Source organism: Xenopus laevis, chromosome 6L (genome assembly GCF_017654675.1).
Source record: "Xenopus laevis strain J_2021 chromosome 6L, Xenopus_laevis_v10.1, whole genome shotgun sequence".
NCBI lineage: Eukaryota > Metazoa > Chordata > Amphibia > Anura > Pipidae > Xenopus > Xenopus laevis.
Genome location: NC_054381.1, coordinates 17219145 through 17240585, shown reverse-complemented (window position 1 = coordinate 17240585; position 21441 = coordinate 17219145). Strand labels below are relative to the sequence as shown.

Sequence of the window (21441 nt, the reverse complement as noted above, 5' to 3'; positions counted from 1 at the left end):
GTGATCCACCCTTTAACAAAACCATGGACATGCCCCTTCCCCCTCAAAAAAAATAACTGATTTAGTGGTCAGAATAACGGGGTATTTTGTCCCAGCTGCATGTTATATTCAGTGTGTGGCCATTCTATAACCTACTAAAACTTAATTTAAAGGTGAACCACCCCTTTATTGCTCACAGGCCCAGGTTAGACGGACAGATGAGAGTAACTGGTGAGTGCCTATCAAACTCGCCAGTAATTTTGTATTCAAGCCATATTGCAGTTTGGCAGGCACTCTAAACATATAACTTTCTTTTACACGTCTGTGTGGAGGAATGTTTTTAATGTTTTTGTTCTCATGGCATAGGCTTACGTGTTTCATATCTCCACAGATACTTAATCATATTTTGCATTTCCTTGTCTTTTAAATGCTGGTACAGCTATTGGACCTGTTATCCAAAATGCTCGGGACCTGGGGCTTTCCGAATAATGGGTCTTTCCGTAATTTGGATCTCCATACCTTAAGTCTACTAGAAAATTATGTCAACATTAAATAAACTAGGGATGCACAGAATCCAGGATTCAGCCTTTTTCAGCAGGATTCGGATTTGGCTGAATCCTTCTGTGCGGCTGAACTGAATCGGAATGCAAATTAGGGGTGGGGAGGGAAATCTTTTGTCTCAAAACAAGGAAGTAAAAAATATTTTCTCCTTCCCATCCCTAATTTGCTTAGGATTTGGTTTGGTTGAATCTTTCGCGAAGCATTCGGGGGATTGGTTGAATCCAAAATAGTGGATTCGGTGCATCCCTAAAATAAACCCAATGGGCTGGTTTTGCTTCCAATAAGGATTCATTATATCTTAGTCTGGCTCAAGTACAAGCTACTGTTTTAGTATTACAGAGAAAAAGAAAATCCTTTTTCTAAAATGTAAATTATTTGGATAAAATGGAGTCTATGGGAGACTGGCATCCTGTAATTCAGAGCTTTCTGGATAATGGGTTTCCGGATAACTGATCCCATACCTTTAGCAGAAATCTGCTTTCATTGTCTAAGTTGCGCTACATAGATCAAACCTAATTACTGATTATTATGTTAACACTGATATTACTAAATGGGCTCTGGAATTCCTTTTGTAAGTGACTTGGGTCACTATTACAAAGGATGAGCCAGAGACATTACTTGGGAGCTTCAAGTTCAGGACAGTTTCATCACATTGGTCTGGCAGAACACACCCTGTTTGGGCTTCTCGTCACGTTCTTTCTGCTTAGGAGCCGAAGGAAATGAAGCAATCTTCTCATTTTCCAACATCATAGCCCTCTGAATGGCTTCAATTTCAGGGTTCCTCTCTGGCTCCTCAGTCTCATTGTCACTTTCATTTTCAAAATCATCAGCATAATCCTGTTACAAAAAATGAAATGCACAGTACTCTTACGCATCAGTTTTAGAAATGTCTTTCTTGCGTCTTTAAAGAATTGCAACATTATTTAATTTTTTTTTTTAGTTATACAAGACTTATTTTCATAATTAATAAAGTTTTTATTTTAATAAACTATGTACATATGTAAGAAGAAAAGGATTGAATACTGTTAGATTTTGTGTTTCGTACCGGATATTATTTTCTGCAGTTTTGTAATATAGTCTATTTTTTTTAAGCTTGTCTCTAAAAGACTTAATCCCCATCCCTTTTAATAACCCCCATTTAAAGAATAGGGTTCATACAGCATACCTCCCAACATTTTGGAAATAGAAAGAGGGACAAAAAGATTATCGCAACATATTTTTGTGCTTTTTTCAGTTATTACAGTTTTGCTAATGAAGGTGAATTGCCCTTTAAGCTGCAAGTCTCGGATCCTCCAAGAGACATGCATATCGTAAATTGTTGTTTCTTTGCTTATCTTAAATTGTTACAAAAGTATCCAAGTGCACCTGCCACATATTCTGGGCTCTCCGCCAAAAGCCAATTAAGTTTTAGAAACGTTGTATCTTTTTCTGGCTGTTCAGTGCAGTAAATCAAAGAGAAAGTAGGGACATTTCAGTGACAATTCAGGACTGGGGCTGAGCTGTCAAATTTGGGACTGTCCTGCGAACAACATATGTATGATACAGAGACAACCAAACGGATCCCTGAATGATTTGTTTATATTACAAATTGATGAGCCTCGTGCAATCTAGTGCAATCTAGTGCATGCCCCCTAACTGCATATCCTGCCTTTCATTCTTTTATATTTTGCTGCCTTTCTAAATACATATATCATCCAGCAGTATCACTTCTTATTATCTGTATATAGGCCAGAATTCTGCATTTCCACAAATACCCTCTATATGTCTCTATGTGTCAACCCTGATAGTGATCTTGGGCTCATACTGTGCCCCAGTTTCAGGTTAAGACAGATTTTAAATACAGTATCTGTCTGGTCCTGAAGCAGAACCTTAGTAAAAAATTAGGTGCCGAACAAAATCAGACTGGAACGTACACTGTTGACCCATTCATATCTAAGAAATACCTCAAAATCCTCTTCATAATTTGTGGAATCTTCATTTGCTGCATCAGTACTGAATGCTTGGTCAGCGGAGCCTTCATTTTCACTCTCCTAGATCAATAGAATGATATCAAATCTTATCAAATGCACCCAAGCAGTTCTAACACAAAATCCATCTATAGGAACAATCAAATGCAAAACACAAATGGGCAAATATTAGGGGGTTCTTTATCAAAGGTTGAGTTTTTAAGGTTATTTTCTGTAAAAACTAAAATTTTTCGGGTTTAGAAAAGAAAAACTTGAGATTTATTATGCCCCGAAGCTGGAAATTGCTCAAATCCAAAAATACTCCAGCTAAAACCTGTCATGGTCACGTCAAAGTTAGTAAGGGGCAGAGGAGCCTTGATCCATTTGTGGATGTTTGTAGTCTTCACGGTTTTTTCGGTGGTAAACATTATAAATTTAAGCAATTCAAGCTTTTTTTGCCAAAAACTCCATCAATTCGAATATTCAGGATTTTCACACGATTGAACGGATTCATGTTCTTCACTCCGATTACACTTATTCGTGTTTTTTTTTTATAAATAAGCAAACATTCGAGTTTTTTCAAGGTATAAACACCTCACAAACTTGACCTTTGATAATAAAATGCTTCCATATTGCTTTCATCTGCAATGCATTGTCCATAGTACTCGATCTATAATCTGAAGTCTATAAAGAATGCCTTTGCAAAGCATATATGACAGCCCCTATTCCTAGAACTATGGATTAATATATGCAGTGAAAAAAATGTGCTATATACTAACAATAAATTAAGCTTGTTTCTCTTTATACTATTCCATAAAATGTCATTGCCATTATTATTATTATTATTATTATTATTATTAAGAGCTGAACAGTGTGTAGGAGTCTGTCCCAACCAGGATTCTATTTCCAGAGTAATTATGCAAATGCTGCTCGGCTGCTATTTTATGGTATCTCTGTACGAGAGCTGTTTTTGATCTGATTAAAACTTTTCTTTATAACATCTGAATGTATTTAATCAACTGCTCATCCTGACCTCTCCTACACTCTACATGAAATTGTTTCAGATACATGGAAATATTAATTTCTTCCACTATTTTTTTTTTAAATACATTTTCCTGAGCATAAATACAATTTCCTGTCTAAATATACTTTACATTGTGTGTGTGTCATGAATGTGAAAAGGTATCTATGCATCAACTGCTCCACTCAGGGGATACAGGGAGACTGTTGTGCAGGGCCAGGTCAAATATTAACTCACGGGAAACCCAGCCTTTATTAAAGGGATACTGTCACGGAAAAAAAAAAATTCAAAATGAATCAGTTAATAGTGCTGCTCCAGCAGAATTCTGCACTGAAATCCATTTCTCAAAAGAGCAAACAGATTTTTTTATATTCAATTTTGAAATCTGACATGGGGCTAGACATTTTGTCAATTTCCCAGCTGCCCCATGTCATGTGACTTGTGCTCTGATAAACTTCAGTCACTCTTTACTGAGTGATTTCATCCCCTCCCTTTCCCCCCCAGAAGCCAAACAAAAGAACAATGGGAAGGTAACCAGATAGCAGCTCCCTAACACAAGATAACAGCTCCCTGGTAGATCTAAGAACAACACTCAATAGTAAAAACCCATGTCCCACTGAGACACATTCAGTTACAGAATTCTGTTGGAGCAGCACTATTAACTGATTCATTTTGAAAAAAAAATTCTTTCCCAAGACAGTATCCCTTTAAGAAATAACTTACTGAAACTCCGCTTTTGCTCCATTTCAGAAAAGGGGACAAGGCGACAATCCATCATGCGGCGCTCAATTTCTCCTCCCTGGTTATCTCCTATAAGGAAGGCAGGCGAAATCGAGCACCGCACGATGGATCGCCCGATAGCTGTCTGAAGAGGAGCGCACACGGAGTTTCGGTAAGTTATTTCTTGATAAAGAATTGGATTTTATAGTTTAATTTGCCTTGGTGGTTTTTTTTCAATGTATAGTAACGAATTTTTTCAAATTTGACCCTTAATAAATGTGCCCCTTAGTATGTTATAGACTGGCCAATTATAAGCAACTTTTCAATTGGTCTTCATTATTTATTTTTTTATCATTTTTTAATTAATCACCTTCTTCTGACTCTTTCTAGCTTTCAAATGGCTACAAATGTATTGTTACTGCTACTTTTTGTTACTCATCTTTCTATTCAGACCTCTCCTATTCATATTTAGACCCTAGCAATTAGATGGCTGAAATTGCAAACTGGAGAGCTGCTGAGTAAAAAGCTAAATAACCACAAATAATAATAAATGAAAACCAATTGCAAACTGTCTCTGAATATCACTCTCTACATCATACTAAAAGTGAATTTAAAGGCGACAACCCCTTTAACCAAAATAACTTGTGCTGTTTGGCTATCCACATGTAATCAAGTAACATTCATATAACCTTCTTGCTGACCAATGTAATGAAAGAACAAGCATTTTCATTGTGATGAGTAATGACACTGCATATATATGTGTAAGTTTGGGATCTTTTATCTGGAAAACCATTATTCAGAAAGCTATGAATTACATGAAGGCCATTTTCCATAAGGTCCATTTAAAGAAAATAATTCAAATTTTTTTTAAACATTTTTCCTTTTTATATGTGATAATAAAACGGTATAAAACCATGTTGGTGGCAAAACAATCCTATTTGGTTTATTTCATGCTTAAAATGTTAGGGTATGATGATTCAAATTACAGTAAAACCTCAGGTCCCAAGCATTCCAGATAATAGATCCCATTCCTGTATCCATATATAATACACAAGAGCCATGAATATTATGTAAATTATATACAGGCATGCGGCCGGTTATCCAAAATTCTCAGGGCCCTGGGTTTGCCGGATAATGGATCTTTCCGTAATTTGGATCTCCATACTTTAAGTCTACTAGGAAAACATGTAAACATTAAATAAACCCAATAGGCTGGTTTTGCTTCCAATAAGGATTAATTATATCTTAGTTGGGATCAAGTACACGCTACTGTTTTATTATTACAGAGAAAAGTAAAACATTATAATCAAATAATCATAATTTTGAAAAATGGAGTCTATGGGAGACGGCCTTTTCATAGCTTTCTGGATAATGGGTTTCCAGATAACATATGCCATACCTATATATGGTGCCTATGACCGAGGGGTAAATTTTCACTATATATATATATATATATATATATATATATATATATATATATATATATATATATATATATATATATATATATATATATATATATATATATATATATATATATATATATATATACGTAGTGACTAAGACTGTACATACCTTCTCATCTTCACTTTGCTGCTCCTTCAAAGAAGTATTACTTTTCTGTTTAAATAGAGAGTGATACTATGCTGAATTAAAAAAAAAGACGATGAGGGATTGTTTCAATGCCGATGACAATATGGAATCAGAAGCTATAACTACTATCACTATGAAGACTGGGACTAACTTTGTGCATAAAGTCCTTTGCAACAAGAATAGAGTGGAAGCTGCCAGACTTGTTACTGAAGCATGATCCAAAGAGGTCAACATCAACTGATAAACTGATTTTATGCAATGTCCAAATTAAAAGAATATATGACTTTATTAACAATAAAAAAAGATAACTTTTCTCCCACTTATCAAAATTGTTTTTATTTATAAAAATGTCTAAAATCGTCTCGGCAGCATTATTTCTTTCAGGAGCTGAAAGGTGCAGAGATCCAGTCAAACCTATTGGCACTTTATCTTTTGTTAAAATGGAATCTTCCTATTACTACACACTTTTTCAAGTTGTTTTACAATTAAAATTTATGGGAACCTTGAGCAATACAAGTAAAATGGTCTCTGGGTTTTTTTTTTTTATATATTGCCACTTTTGTGACTTATAAATGTGAATATGAAAAGATGTTCTGCACAAACAAATAGCTTCATACTTTGCATTTTAGAAGGTGAAAACAAATAAAAACTATTCGTTATACTAGAATGTATTTTCCCATAAGGTACAAAACATGCAATTGTGTGCTTTTTTTTGCACACATTTTAGTAATACCCATATGCTTACTCATTCCTTCCCAATCAAAAATTTGCTAGCTGTACTGCAGAAATTACAAAAAAATGCTGCCACCCAGTCAACTGAAAGGAGTTAAAGACAATGTAGCTGAACTCACCTCAGTAGTTCTTTTTATTCCTTCATCTGGGTGTTCTTTTCTGTTTTTCTGTTCTCTGTGCTTTCTCTCTCTCTCATCCATCATGTTTTCCTTTGATAGAGGTGGCTTTCTCATCTCAGATGATTGCATCTCACTTCTGCCTTGGTGCCTGTCTTCCCTGGTAGACCTTTCCCAATGTTTCTGTTCATTCTTTAGTTTGGCCTGATCTACATCCTCTGTTGATCTTTCTCTGTGTTTCGCTTCTCTTCTTCTGCTTCTTCTTCTCTCCCCATCTACATTGTCTGCATCTTCTGAATATTTTTCCCTGTGTTTCCGTTCCCTTCTTCTTTGCCGATCAACATCTTCTAAAGATACTTCCTTATGTTTCCTTTCACGATTTCTTCTCTCTTCATCTACACCTTCTGTTGACCTTTCTACATATTTTTGTTCACTTTTCCTTCTCTCCCGATCTACATCTTCTGTAGATCTTTCCCTGTGTTTACGTTCAATCCTTCTTTTCTCCCGGTCTGCCCCTTCCTTAGATCTCTCCATATGTTTCCTTTCGCTCCTTCTTCTCTCCTGATCTACATCTTTTGAAGATACATCTTTTTGTTTCATTTCGCTTCTTCTTTCTTCATCTACAGTCAACCTTTCCATATGTTTTCGTTCACTCCTCCTTCTCTCTCTCTCTGAATCTTCAGTAGACCTTTCTGCGTGCTTACGTTCACTCCTTCTCCTCTCCCGGTCTAAGTCTTCTGTTTCTAATTCTTCCCTGTGTTTTCTGTATCTCTGCTCTCTGTCCTCATCATATGCCCTCTTTTGCAGGATCAATAGGCAACACAAGGATTAGTAGATAATCAATTTACCAGTCAATGATATCAAGCATATAATCCCTGTTTTAGATTGGAGTTATCGTTTTTTAAAATTCCATAAGTGTGCACAGAACATTTCTCCTTTGTAATCAATATCAATATCAATATCAGAGGGAGCTACCATATTTCGTATGCTGACAGACACATGGACAAGTAACAAAAAGAACAACATAACTTCATTCAGTTCTATGATTATACAGAGAATGAGCAGAATTAAGCAATTAAGCAGCACAGCTGTTTCTTAGTTTAAACACAAATATATATATATATATATATATATATATATATATATATATATAAAATAGATGTTCTGTGCAAGCAAAAGGCAATGGTTTGGTTTTGGGCAGAAAAAAACTAAAATTCTTGTTTTCTGACCAAACTCTGTAGGTCACCACTATGGTCAGAAAGGATTTATTCAAGTAAACATTGGGCTGCTCAGCAATGTTGGGGCTTAAAGGAACAGTAAACCCGCCTACAGGTAAAAGCCCCCATTCACCACCCTCCACAGGCCCCCTCTCTGATTCTAGCCCACATACTGTTCTACTACTATAAGTGTCCCATCCAGCAACACTGACCTATATATGCAGAATAATGCAGTGGAGCTCAGGGTAGACCTCTGCCACTGACTTGTACATGAACTCGGCAGGTTTTAGGTGGCAAATCTAACATTTGAATTCAAATTTGAGCTGGTGGTTTAAAATTCGAGTTTTGACCCAAAAATATTTTAGAAAATTAGAATTTACCATTCGAACCTTATTTAATCTGCCCTTTATTCTAGTAAAACAGTATGCAGGGAGGGGGGGGGACAGAGGATGGTGGCGAATGGAGGATTTTTTAGGGGGGGTTAGTTCTCCTTTAAAGGGGTTTAGTTCACCTTCCAAACACTTTTTTTCAGTTGAGTTGTATATATAAATTCCGGCGCCGGAACTGCTAGGTGCTTGACAAGCTAGGAGCTTGACCGAGACCCGTCCGCGACCCGAAGATTTTGTGCAGGAGTCGGCCCGACGCTCTTCCCTATCTGGCAGCTCAGTAATTCAGGTGCAGATTCTGAACTGTTACAATTTTGCAACATTTAGTTGATCCATTTCTCAGCAGCATCTCTGGAGTATTAGCAACTATTGTATCAATTCCAACAGCTGCCTGTAATGAAACGCAGAGATTCTGCTCAGCAGGGACACAGATAAGAACTGTATCAACTAAATGTATGAATTTAGAACAGTATAGCGGGTCGGCGACCTCCTCCTCCAAGAGCTGCTTTAGAAGGTAAAAATTATATTTACACTTCAATATTAAAAAAATGGTCACACATAGAATACAGAAAGTAATTGGAAAAAGTCTTTATTTCTGGTGAACTATCTGAAACCAACTGAACTGAAAAAAAAGTGTTGGAAAGTGAACAACCCCTTTAAGGGTATACTATAAAGCAGAGGTGGCTGTAATGTTAGTGGGATTTAAGCAGGCAATATGTGGCCAGATCCTCCTATAAATCAGCTGTTTGGATGAAGCAGGCAAGAGACTAACTTGGAGGTTTTGTGATGGCCCCTCATACTATGAATGAGGTATGTAGATAACAATATTGGCCGAACCCCCGAATCCTTTGCGAAAGATTCGGCCAAATACCAAACCCTAATTTGCATATGCAAATTAGGGGTGGGAAGGGGAAAACATGTTTTACTTCCTTGTTTTGTGAAAAAAAGTCACGTGATTTACCTCCCTGCCCCTAATTTACATATGCAAATTAGGATTCAGTTCGGCCAAGCAGATGGATTTGACCGAACCCGAATCCTGCTTAAAAAGGCCAAATCCAGGCCGAATCCCGAACCAAATCCTAGATTCGGTGCATCCCTAATATACACCCTACCATGTGTTCTGAAAAGTTTGAAGCAAATAGAAATTTAGAACATTTCTTACCTCACGCCTTTTCTCTTCTTTTTCTCTCCTTTCCCGGTGTCTCTTTTCATCATCATAGTCCCCTTGCTTGCTTTTGTCTGACAAATAAATACAAATATAGTATTGTGTCAACTGCGGGGTTATATATATTTAGCTTATGTTAATGCATTATTCTATACCAATATACGGAATCTTGTTTTGTTTTGTTTAAAAGGTTCCCCCAGGGATGCTAGAGCTCCATGGGTTCCACTATAGGATTACTATTCAGTGCCACTTTTGAGGGTCAATACACATCATGTGATGCTAATAAAAGGGGCTTGTTCTAAAAAAATCAATCATTATAAAAATATTTTATAACTTACTGTCAGAGTTATAGCACATCAATAAATCCCCTGTTTATTCATTTGCCCCTCCTTTGCTTTTGTCCATCTATTTTTTATTCCATCCAACCAACTATTTTTCTGTAATATGGATCTTCTTACCTTAAGTCTACTAGAAATTCATATAAACATTAAATAAACCCAACAGGCTGGTTTTGCTTCCAATAAGTTATATCTTAGTTGGGATAAAGTACAAGCTACTGTTTTATTATTACAGAGAAAAAGGAAATAATTTTTTGTTGCAATAATAATAATAATGTTGCATTGTTTGGATAAAATGGAGTCTATGGGAGACGGCCTTTTCGTAATTCTGAGCTTTCTGGATAACGGATTTCCGGATAACGAATCCCATACCTGTATCATTTTTCTATTCAATCTATGCACCTATCTTTCATGGTAAATTTCAATTCCAACCAAGAAAAAGTGGTGTATGGTTCCAGCCTTCTTTCTATCCACCATAACTATGTCTCCTTTCTGTTATCCATCATTCCCTAGAGCTCCTTCATTCTAATCAATCCATCAATGCAAAGCCTTCCTTTCATATACAATCCTTATAGCTTCTGTCCTTGGGACTATCCTAATTTTATCTTACCTGAACGTTCTCTTACATCCCTTTTCTTTAACATAGATGTATCCGCCTCCAACTTAGCCGATACATAATCTTTGGAGACACCATGTGATTTTCTCATTGCCTCTGCACTGTGCTTTCTCTCCACAGATTTGTGCTTTTCCTTTGCCTGATCTCTGTCGTAGTCTCGCCCTTTGTCTTTTTCTCTGTGATGGTTTCGGATGGTGTCCATGTCTTTATCTCCATATCTTTCTAATGTTCTACCATGTTCTTGTTCCTCCTTCTTTTCCTTGTCATTGTACTTTTGCCTGGATTCTAAGTGTTCTTCTCGGTCTTCGTTTCTGCGATGCCGTCTTTCTTTCTGCCTATTATCATCTGGCTTGGAAGCCTAAACAATAACCCAAAGTAAAGTGTTAGTTTATGAAAAACGCACAGGTTGCTCTAATATCAATGGGTATTTTGTATATCTTTGTGCTTTTACAGAACTGATCTTACTTAGAACTTACTTTCAGTGCCTATTGTAAATATTGGTACAGGTATGGGACCTGTTATCCAAAATGCTTGGGAGCTGAGGTTTTCTGGATAACAGGTCTTTCCATAATTTGGATCTCCATACCTTAAGTCTACTAAAAATAATCTTAATATTAATTAAATCTAATAGGATTGTTTTGCCTCCAATAAAGATTAATTATATCTTAGATTGGATCAAGTACAAAGTACAGGTATGGGATTCATTACCCGGAAACCCATTATCCAGAAAGCTGCGAATTACAGAAAGCGCGTCTATCATAGACTCCATTTTATTCAAATAATCCCCATTTTTAAAAATGATTTCCTTTTTCTCTGTAATAATAAAACAGTATATTGAACTTGATCCCAACTAAGATATAATTAATCTTTATTGGAAGTAGACTTAAGGTATGAAGTTCCAAATTACAGAAAGATTCATTATACAGAAAGCCCCAAGCATTCTGGATAACAGGTCTCATACCTGTACTTTTTTATCATCACAGAGGAAAGGAAATAATTTTTTAAAATTTTAATTATTTGATTGAAATTGAGTCTATGGGAGATGGCCTTCCCGTAATTCAGAACTTTCTGGATAATGGGTTTCCAGATAACTTGTAGTAGTTGCTTTATCACTAATCTCAGCAAAGGAATCCTTCATAGATAAATTATTACAACTCCAATGACCTTAATGGGTCCAAATACCTAGGGGTTTTTTAATAAACACTGGGCAAATCTGCACCTGGGCAGTTACCCATAGCAACCAATCAGAAGTTTGCTTTCATTGTTTTCCTTGCAGCTGCCTGGAAAAATCTAATCACTGATTGGTCCCTATTGGTTACTGCCCAGTGTTTTATAAATGAGCCCCCTAGTCTGCAAATGCCCTTTGGAGTAGATTTATATCAGCTTGAGGTGCTTTCCTCAGAATGCCTCGGCTGAGTTTAAGTAGGAAGTAAGGATGCATCAAATGATCTGAATTTTGAGTCCTCCACAAAAGATTTGATCAAATACCAAACTGAATCCAAATCAAATTAGATATTAAAAACTAAGATAAATCATAATCCTTCAGCTGTCCAGAGCAATACAGTCAAATTACAATTAAGGCTATGGAGTGTCAGATCTGAATCACTGAAAAAAGTGCTAGGATTTGGGGGGATCCTTGATTCAAAGCATTTCTAGAAATATCCAACTTGCACTAGGGTGCATTTTCTACTTTATTAAAATAAAACCTCAGTTTAGCATATAAGAACATTCATTTTATGCATTTTGCCCATATATTGGTTCTCAGCAGGTTAAAGGAGAAAGAAAAGGCTTTGTGCACTTGGGGGTGTCAAATGTTAGACACCCCAAGTGATTGTATTGACTTACCTGAAACCCAGAGCCGGTGCTCCTATCAGCAGAAAACTGCACTGGCCCGGGGTTATTCCAGTGAGCACCACGGAGCGATTGTCTTCCGGCTTCTTCTTTCTTCAAATTTCTCAGGGCAGTTGAACGAATTATCCAACTTTTAGTTAAAGTTCCGCTTTTCTTCAACTTCTCATGCAAAGTCACACGAAGAAAGAGGAAAAACAGAAGAGGATCGCTGCGTGGTGCTCACTGGTATAACCCCGGGCCGCTGCAGTTTTCTGCTGATAGGAGCACCGGCCGGGGATTCAGGTAAGTCAATACAATCACTTGGTGTGTCTAACATTTGGCACCCCCAAGAGCACGAAGCCTTTCCTTCTCCTTTAATCCATCCAGTCTGTCTATGAAGTTCTTATTGGTGCGCTTCCTAGCCCCACCCATTTTCTTTCACGCTCACCATGTAGAAATTGAACATTCAAGTGCATTATAATTATAGATGCATCAAATCCAGGATTTGGTTCAGGATTCTGGCAGGATTCAGCCTTTTTCAACAGGATTCAGGCGAATCCTTCTGCCCGGCTGAACCAAACCTGAATCCTAATTTGCATATGCAAATTAGGGGCAGGAGGGAAATTGTGTGACTTTTTGTCACAAAACAAGGAAGTAAAAAAAAAATGTTTTTCCCTTTCCCACCCCTAATTTGCATATGCAAAATAGGAGTCCGATTTTGGTTCTGTATTCGGCTTAATCTTTCGTGAAGGATTCAGGGGTTCGGCCAAATCCAAAATAGTGGATTCGGTGCATCCCTAATTATTATAGTATAATCTGGTCAAAGATTCCCTAATTCTGCTGGTGGTGATCTCACAAACTTTATTCGTATGGTCCTGGAATCACATTACCTTTAGGTGTCTCTTCAGCTCTTCAGATTTCCAGGTATCCTCTTTGTTTTTACTCTAAAAGGGAGGAAATATGAAAATTAAAGGAGTTCTCCCTTGAGTTAACTTTTAGTATGATGTAGCGAGTGATATTCTGAGACAATTTGCAATTGGTAGCTCAGCCAGAGAGCCACACACATCTCTCTAAACATTGTTCGTTTTTTTAACAGAAAAGATCCATTTTATTTAGCATGATATATTACAGGTATGTGAACCAGTTATCCAGAAAGCTCCAAATTACAAATTAAGGAAGTTTGTCTCCCATAGACTCCATTTTAATAATTCAGAATTTTAAAACATATTTCCTTTTTTAATAACCAAATAATACCTTTTACGTGATCCCAATTAAGATATAATTATTCCTTATTGGAGTCAAAGCAATACTGTTGGGTTTGTTTAATGTTTAAAATGATTGTTTTAGTAGACTTTAAGTGGTTGTTCACCCTTGAGTTAACACTTATTATGATGTAGAGAGTGATATTATGAGACAATTTGCAATTGGTTTTCATTTTTTATTATTTGTGGTTTTTGAGTTATTTAGCATTTAGCAGCTCTCCAGTTTGCCATTTTCAGTAATCGGATTGCTAGTGTCCAAATTCCCCTAGCAACCATGCATTGATTTGAATAAGAGACAGGAATATGAGTAGGAGAGGCCAGAATAGAAAGATGAGCAATAAAAATCCTCAAATTGAGACTTACTACTACTTAAAGGACCAGTAACATCAAAAAAAAATGTTCAAAAATTCGTTAGAGCACAACAAAAAATGAACACAGAGACAAATGAAACTTTTAAATAGCAAAGACTTTATTAAGAAATAACTTACAGAAAATCCACTTCCTGTCCTCTTCAGAAACGGCGAAAAGGCGACCATCCACACTGCAGCAATCGATTTCTTCTCCCTGGATATTCACGGACATCCTCCTCTCGTTGTGTCCAACAGCAGCTGGTTTGTTCCTGTGCTGGCGGCGATGAACTGACAGCAGCGAGTCCTCTCGCTTCCCTTCCACTGGCCTGGCCGTCTACAGTCTCCCAACGGCACACTTGTTCCTGCACTTTCACTGTGCATTGGCTTCCCTGCTCCGCTCTCCTCACCTCCCTCTCCGTCTCCCCTCCTCCCCAAGCTGCTGCCTTATCAATGGGCTGCTATAGACATCACGCGTTACTGTGAATATAAAATGTCTGGACTAGCCGGCAGTGCAGCATGCATGTGTATATTTTCAGCAGCAGTAGAGCCGATCCTGCCCAGACCCTAGGGAAGCAACTTCATGTACAATCAGCGCGCCAAGCCGCGTACTTCCATTCCGACCTGGATCGAGTCTGGTTACTAGCTGCCCTTCTCTTCCTCCTCCCTCACTCACACCAGCGAGCGCCACGATCGGCTTTTGGGAAGGAAAGCTCAGGAGGCAGCGGCCGCGCTGTGGGAAATGCTGCCCCGGATTCCAATTCCAGCGCCGGGGAAGTGAAGGCAGAGCACGAGCAGAGATCCCAGACGCACAATCTGTCCCCTTCCCAGAGAGGAAGGGAAGCCGATGCACAGTGAAAGTGCAGGAACAAGTGTGCCGTTGGGAGACTGTAGACGGCCAGGCCAGTGGAAGGGAAGCGAGAGGACTCGCTGCTGTCAGTTCATCGCCGCCAGCACAGGAACAAACCAGCTGCTGTTGGACACAACGAGAGGAGGATGAATATCCAGGGAGAAGAAATCGATTGCTGCAGTGTGGATGGTCGCCTTTTCTGAAGAGGACAGGAAGTGGATTTTCTGTAAGTTATTTCTTAATAAAGTCTTTGCTATTTAAAAGTTTCATTTGTCTCTGTGTTCATTTTTTGTTGTGCTCTAACGAATTTTTGAACATTTTTTTTTGATGTTACTGGTCCTTTAAAACATACATTGGAAGAGACATATAGAGTTATATACTAAAGAATCAAAAGCCACTGTTTATATGTTGTGTTCATCACATTTATGAAAATCAATAAAACAATAAAAAGAAGAATGCAAATTGAAAAGCTGCTGAATAAAAAGTTAAATAACTGAAAACCCTTAAATAATAAAACATGAAAAACAATAGCAAATGGCCTCAGAATATCACTCTCTACATCATACTAAAAGTTATTTCAAAGGTGAACAAACCCTTTAAATCTACTAAACATTAATTAAACGCTATAAGACTGTTTTGCCTCCAGTAAGAATGGTTTATATCCTAGTTGGGATCAAGCACAAGCTACTGCTTTATTATTACAAAATATTTAAAATGGAGTCTACGGGATATGGCCTTCCCGTAATTTGGAGCTTTCTGGATATCGGGTTTCCAGATGCTATTCCTGTACATTACAAAAAGATGGATCAGTTCACATGTCCTAGCTAATTAGTGCCCAGAACATGTGCATGTACGGCTCCAGAAACAGGATCAATTATGGAGACAGCTCAGTAATTAAAGGGATACTGTAATGGGGGAAAAAAAAATTCAAAATGAATCAGTTAATAGTGCTGCTCCAGCAGAATTCTGCACTGAAATCCATTTCTCAAAAGAGCAAACAGATTTTTTTATATTCAATTTTGAAATCTGACATGGGGTTAGACGTTTTGTCAATTTCCCAGCTGCCCCAAGTCATGTGACTTGTGCTCTGATAAACTTCAATCACTCTTTACTGCTGTACTGCAAGTTGGAGTGATATCACCCCCTCCCTCCCCCCCCAGCAGCCAAACAAAAGAACAATGGGAAGGTAACCAGATAGCAGCTCCCTAACACAAGATAACAGCTGCCTGGTAGATCTAAGAACAACACTCAATAGTAAAATCCAGGTCCCACTGAGACACATTCAGTTGCATTGAGAAGGAAAAACAGCAGCCTGCCAGAAAGCATTTCTCTCCTAAAGTGCAGGCACAAATCACATGACTTGGGGCTGCTGGGAAATTGACAAAATGTCTAAGCCCATGTCAGATTTCAAAATTGAATATAAAAAAATCTGTTTGCTCTTTTGAGAAATGGATTTCAGTGCAGAATTCTGCTGGAGCAGCACTATTAACTGATGTGTTTTGAAAAAAAACGTGTTTCCCGATGACAGTATCCCTTTAAGTTGCAATTGTCCCTTTGTTGAACTGAATGGTAATTGCCACTCACAGGTCATGTGATTTCTTAGTGGAAACAGAGACAGGCAGTGGCATGAAGATGACAGTTGCCCCTTACGGTGTGTACTCTTCTACTCACTCCTCTGCTCAATTCCACTGATCTATTTGCACCTCAAAATGAAAATAAAGTCCCCAGAATTCAAGGGGTGAATCATATATGTCCAAGGAACCTCGTGCTTCCCGCAATTCCATAAGCACAACAAGAATAGGTAGCAGCCCTGATGAGCATGTATCACATAGTAGTAGTGTTTGGGGAATTATGACACATTATAACATTATATATAAGTATCCCCGGCATTACCCTATCTTGCTGCGTGGCCGAGGACATCCTTAGACTCCCGGTGCATCCGCGTATGTGGCTCCGCTCCCTCAATCGGTTCTTTGGCTTCTAAGTGTTCCCTTTGCCGTTTCTAGGCGACGCTCCCAATGCTAGGCCGCCGCCATGACACCGTTCCATTACGCATGCGCACGGGTGTCATTATGGAGCCTAGCAACTAGAGTGAAAGGGGTGGACGCTTCTCTGCGAGTAGAGGAGGAGGACAAACCTAACCAATGGTCAAGGATAAACTGTCCATTTGTCGACTACAGATTATTTCCTATTTAGGCTAATGTGATGTTGTCGCACAGTACTGTTTCCCCGGCTTAGTTTTGTTCAAGGGGTGACAGCTGCTAGGTGGTATCTCCCGGTGTTTGGGCGCTTTGTGTGAATCGGCTTTATTTTCAAAATCAATGTACAGTGATTATACTGGCACGTCTAAGGAAGAAGAGGGTTTTCACCTTTGAATTAACTTTCAGGGTGATGTAAATAGTGATAGTTATTTAGCTTTTTAGCCGGCACCTCTCCACTTTACAATTTCAGCAAATCTGGTAGCTAGGGTACAAATTCCCCTAGCAACCAAGCACTGATATGAACAAGAGACTGGAATATGAATAGGAGAGGGTCTGACTAGAAAGATGAGTAATGAAAAGTAGCAATTACATTGAAAAGCTGGAAAATGTCAGAAAACTGTAAAAGAAAAAATGAAAATGAAAAGTTGCTTAGTATTAGCCATTTTTCCTGGTCATGTGCTTTCAAAAAAAAGCCAGTGCTGCACTATGGAACTGCTTTCTGGTAGGCTATTGTTTCTCCTACTCAATGTAATTGAATGTGTCGCAGTGGAACCTGGATTTTTACTATTGAGTGCTGTTCTTATATCTTCCAGGCAGCTGTTGTCTTATATCTTATTTATGTTGAGGTGGTCATACATGGGCAGATTAAAGCTGCTGATATCAGTCCTTTAGTCCGATTCAGCATCTTATCTGCCAGTGTGTGTGGGGGGGCTTCCGATGGGTCTCCCCCCAATGTATATCAGGCCAAAAATCGGCCTGTTATCGATCGGGCAGGTTTGATTTTTCCTGTGATTGAGGACCGCATTGGCTATTTGATGTGGTCCTATGAACTATTTCCTTCGCTATAATCCTATCGTTTGGCCCTGCCTTTGGTCAGTATATCGGGTTAAGATCCTCTCATTTGGCAATCTCACTAAATGAGTGGATCTTATCGTGTATGACCACCTTTAGGGAACTGCTATCTGGTTACCTTCCCATCGTTCTGTTGTTAGGCTGCTGGAGAGAGGGAAAGGTAGAGGTGACCACTCAAATTTGCAGTAAAGCAGTAAAGAGTGACTGCAGTTTATCAGAGCACAAGTCTCATGACTGGGGACACCTGGGAAACTGACAATATGGCTAGCTCCATGTCAGATTTCAAAATTAAGTTTTAAAAGCAACACTATAAAAAAAAACTTTTTTCCCATGACAGTATCCGTTTAAAGGTGAACCACCCCTTTAATATGCTTGTCTATTTTCTGTATTAATTATATTGTCAGGGTTATGTTTTGGTATACCCGTCACTCCCCTGATCTTTTTTCTCCCTCCCCTGGTCTCCCATTACTTTACAGGTACCTCATTCCGCTGACGTCAGTGGATCAAGGTGCACACACCCCAGTGGGCAATCAATGGCTTCAGGCAGGTCTGTGTGCATGCGCTGTGATGTCACTTCGGGGTTGCAAAATTTTGCATTTCTCTGTCTCTGATAAACACCAGTTATAACCGATGACATCACTAAGTACAGATTATAAGGATGTAGTGTGTATATGGGTTATTCTTGGCCAAATCATGTCAGTCAGCTGTTTATATTGCGATGAGAGCGACAACTGCTGACAGCTACAAACCAGATATATCTGTTTCAGTTTTTATGGTTTGGGTTTGAAAAGTTCACAGCAGTTCAAAACTGTTCCTGTTTTTGTTGGCAAGCATTAATAAGCATTTCCAGCACGTGCTCCTGTAGTAACATTAACACTGCTACTGATGGATGTGTGTATAATTACTTCCCAATGACAGGCTTCAAGGGCTTAATCAGACACCAGTTTAAAGGGGTAGGTCGCCTTAAAGGAGAACTAAAGGGGCAGACATTTTGAACATTATGTTTTGATGCCCTGTACCAGCCCATGACAGCCACAGCCCCTTTGCAGTAAAGATCTGTGCCTCCAAAGATGCCCCAGTAGCTCCCCATCTTCTTTTCTACTGATTCAATGCGTGGTGTTGCTGTCAGTCACCTGAGCTTAGAGATTAACGCACAATATACTGTATATGTTGAATATAAATGTCACAATGTAAGGCTCATTAGTAAATAATTCATATTATTGGCAAATTACATCTCAGAAACCAGCACAATTTACAAGAGAATTTAATAATCAGCCCTGTAGCATCCACTTATATGACAGACAAGCCTAACTTTCTGCTTAATTATTTGATGACCCCCTTTAGTTTCTTAACAGCTGCCCAGAGTCCACTGAGCATGTGCAGTGTCACCGACACTCCTAACAAAATCCAACATGGGAAACTCCTGTGCACAACTTTGAAAGGATCATTACTACTATAGATATGCAGAATCTTTATGCTGGTGCAATAAGTTCAGTATATAAAATATGGCATGTGAGACCATATTCATTTTTATGGTTTAGTTCTCCTTTAAAATTAAATGACAAGGAAAGCGCCATTGTGAGTCTTTGCTTTCAGATAACCCCTTTACAAATGCACCTGTATCTGGGTCTCCGGCCTCTCTGTGTGCCAAATTTGACCAGCTGTGATAATTGCGTTGCACTCATTTTGCTACCTTTGTACCACGTCTTTGCCGTTTTTTTAGCATTATTTCAACCCAGACCAACACCCCAAATCAATGCATGGTTGCTAGCTTAATTTGATTCCTAGCAACCAGATTGCTGAAATTGCAAACTGGAGAACTGATAAATAAAAAGCTAAGTAACTCCACAAATAAAAAATGAAAACCGATTTTAAACCATCTCGGAATATCACTCTCTGCATCATATTAAAAGTGAACTCAAAGATGAACAACCCCTTTAAGGAGTGCCCTGTTTTTTGTATGATGTGCAACTAGTCTTCATTTTTTATTTTTTGGGTTTTTTAATTATTTAGCCTTTTGTCCGGCAACTTTATATAAATGTGTTAATAATAACATGCCTCAGAGTTGTACTTTTGTTTGTTAAAACGTGCCATACTGCCATTTAGAATTTATATATTGAGGAGTAATTTGTCCCCCAATAGATTTTTCAGTCTGAAGTGAAGTATTGATCACAACTGGGCAAACCTTGAGCATCACCAGACTGAATCTTTGGCTTTGTAAGGGCTCTTACTGACGAGCGGTTGAAGCTGCGCTCCCCTGCGTTCCTATTTCTACGTTCAGCCGCTGGGGAACGCAGGAATAGACGCGTTACGGTTTTTCCAATGGGGTTGTACTCACACAGGCGCATGTAGGCGCTGAACGCAGGAAAAATGCAGCATGTTGCGTCTCAACCTGCGTTCGGCACCTACACGCGCTTGTGTGAGTACAGCCCCATTGGAAAAAACATAATGCGTCTATTCCTGCGTTCCTCTGCTGCTGAACGTAGAAAAACGGAACGCAGGGGAGCGCAGCTTCAACCACTCATCAGTAAGAGCCCTAAGAGATCTCTATGATTTTATGCAGGGGGTTGCCTACCCTTCACCATCTAATAATCCCTAAGGTTCATCAGCTGTCGTCAGCAGGTGGTCGATCTGCATTTCTTGGGTGTTGTTTTGCTTTCTAGGCAACCAATTAAACTGGAGGTAAGGAGGTTTCACAGTCAACATCAGAAGGGGTTAATTAAGGACTGTCAAGGTATGTAATTCCCTTGTGAAGGAGGTGACAATAACTGGTGGTGTTTGTAGGTTGTCGCTGACTCCATGAGTGAATGGGTTTCCTTCGAAAAACATAAAGGCAGGTTAATTGGCTCATGATATTGACAATAATGTGTATATGTGATAAGGTCTTTAGATAGTAAGCTCCACTGGGGCAGGGACTAAATGATAACTTCTGCAGCACTTTTATCCCTGTAAAAGGGCTGTGGAATATATTAGAACTATACAAATTAAAGTGAATTTATCCTGTTCTCTAGTGGATTTTGGGGTCAATATATCCCTCCCCCCCCCATGAGGTTGATATGGCATGGCCACTTGCTGAAGCTTTTTAAATAAATGAAACATATGGGCTTATTTTGTCAATTTCTGCTACTATGCATCCTTTTCCAAGACTCCCTTATATCCAGAACAACAGAATACTGTAGAGCACACAAGGGGCTAGAATTTTGTACAATTGCAGCTGTGTGGCCTGTTAGTGCTGTACTCTGAAGCTGGGGGTGGGAGGCACTTTGGCTGAACTGACATGAACTTTTTGCAAAAAGTAATCAAAAGCCTCCCAGGCCAGTCTCCCTTTCAAGACGTTTTAGAGCATATATGTTTTATTTTTAGTTGCTGTTACGTGTCACGGGGCAGTAAAAATAGCTGACCGCTTCATCACACACCAGGGGTAGACTGCAGTGGGACCAAAGGTTTAGGATGACAAATAAATATTAGGGGAAATGCTTCACACAAAAGCACCAACGAGCTGATCTCTCTAGAAAAATCTATTTTCATAAATGCAATACTAAAAGCACCTTATAAAATGTGCAGGAAGTAGAGTTTCCCATACCCTACTGTTGCCACTGTTTGGGTGCTCTCTAGTACTATGTCCCACAACGTTATGTTCTGATATATTGTTATGATGAGTTCTAAAGAGCCTGTTTGTTCTGCTTTTAGGACTTGCGCAATGATCCAG

At 38.7% G+C, this 21441-nt stretch overlaps 1 protein-coding gene across 2 annotated transcripts in view; it reads right to left on the bottom strand.

Moving 5' to 3' along the window:
* The window catches only part of dync2i1.L (dynein 2 intermediate chain 1 L homeolog), a 44727-nt gene extending 27980 nt beyond the window's left edge, over positions 1-16747 (bottom strand). Inside the window, exons 1-8 of one of the 2 annotated variants that reach the window (XM_018267147.2) lie at positions 16573-16747; positions 13111-13164; positions 10385-10748; positions 9434-9510; positions 6672-7466; positions 5803-5847; positions 2484-2570; positions 1212-1377 (exon numbers count right to left, since the gene is read on the bottom strand). In XM_018267147.2, coding sequence (XP_018122636.1) covers positions 1212-1377; positions 2484-2570; positions 5803-5847; positions 6672-7466; positions 9434-9510; positions 10385-10748; positions 13111-13164; positions 16573-16599 — 1615 coding nt within the window. In that variant the 5' untranslated portion in view covers positions 16600-16747. The remainder of the gene's footprint in view (positions 1-1211; positions 1378-2483; positions 2571-5802; positions 5848-6671; positions 7467-9433; positions 9511-10384; positions 10749-13110; positions 13165-16572) is intronic. The other variant, XM_018267148.2, reaches the window with a different exon arrangement.
* Between the last annotated feature and the right edge of the window lie 4694 nt (positions 16748-21441).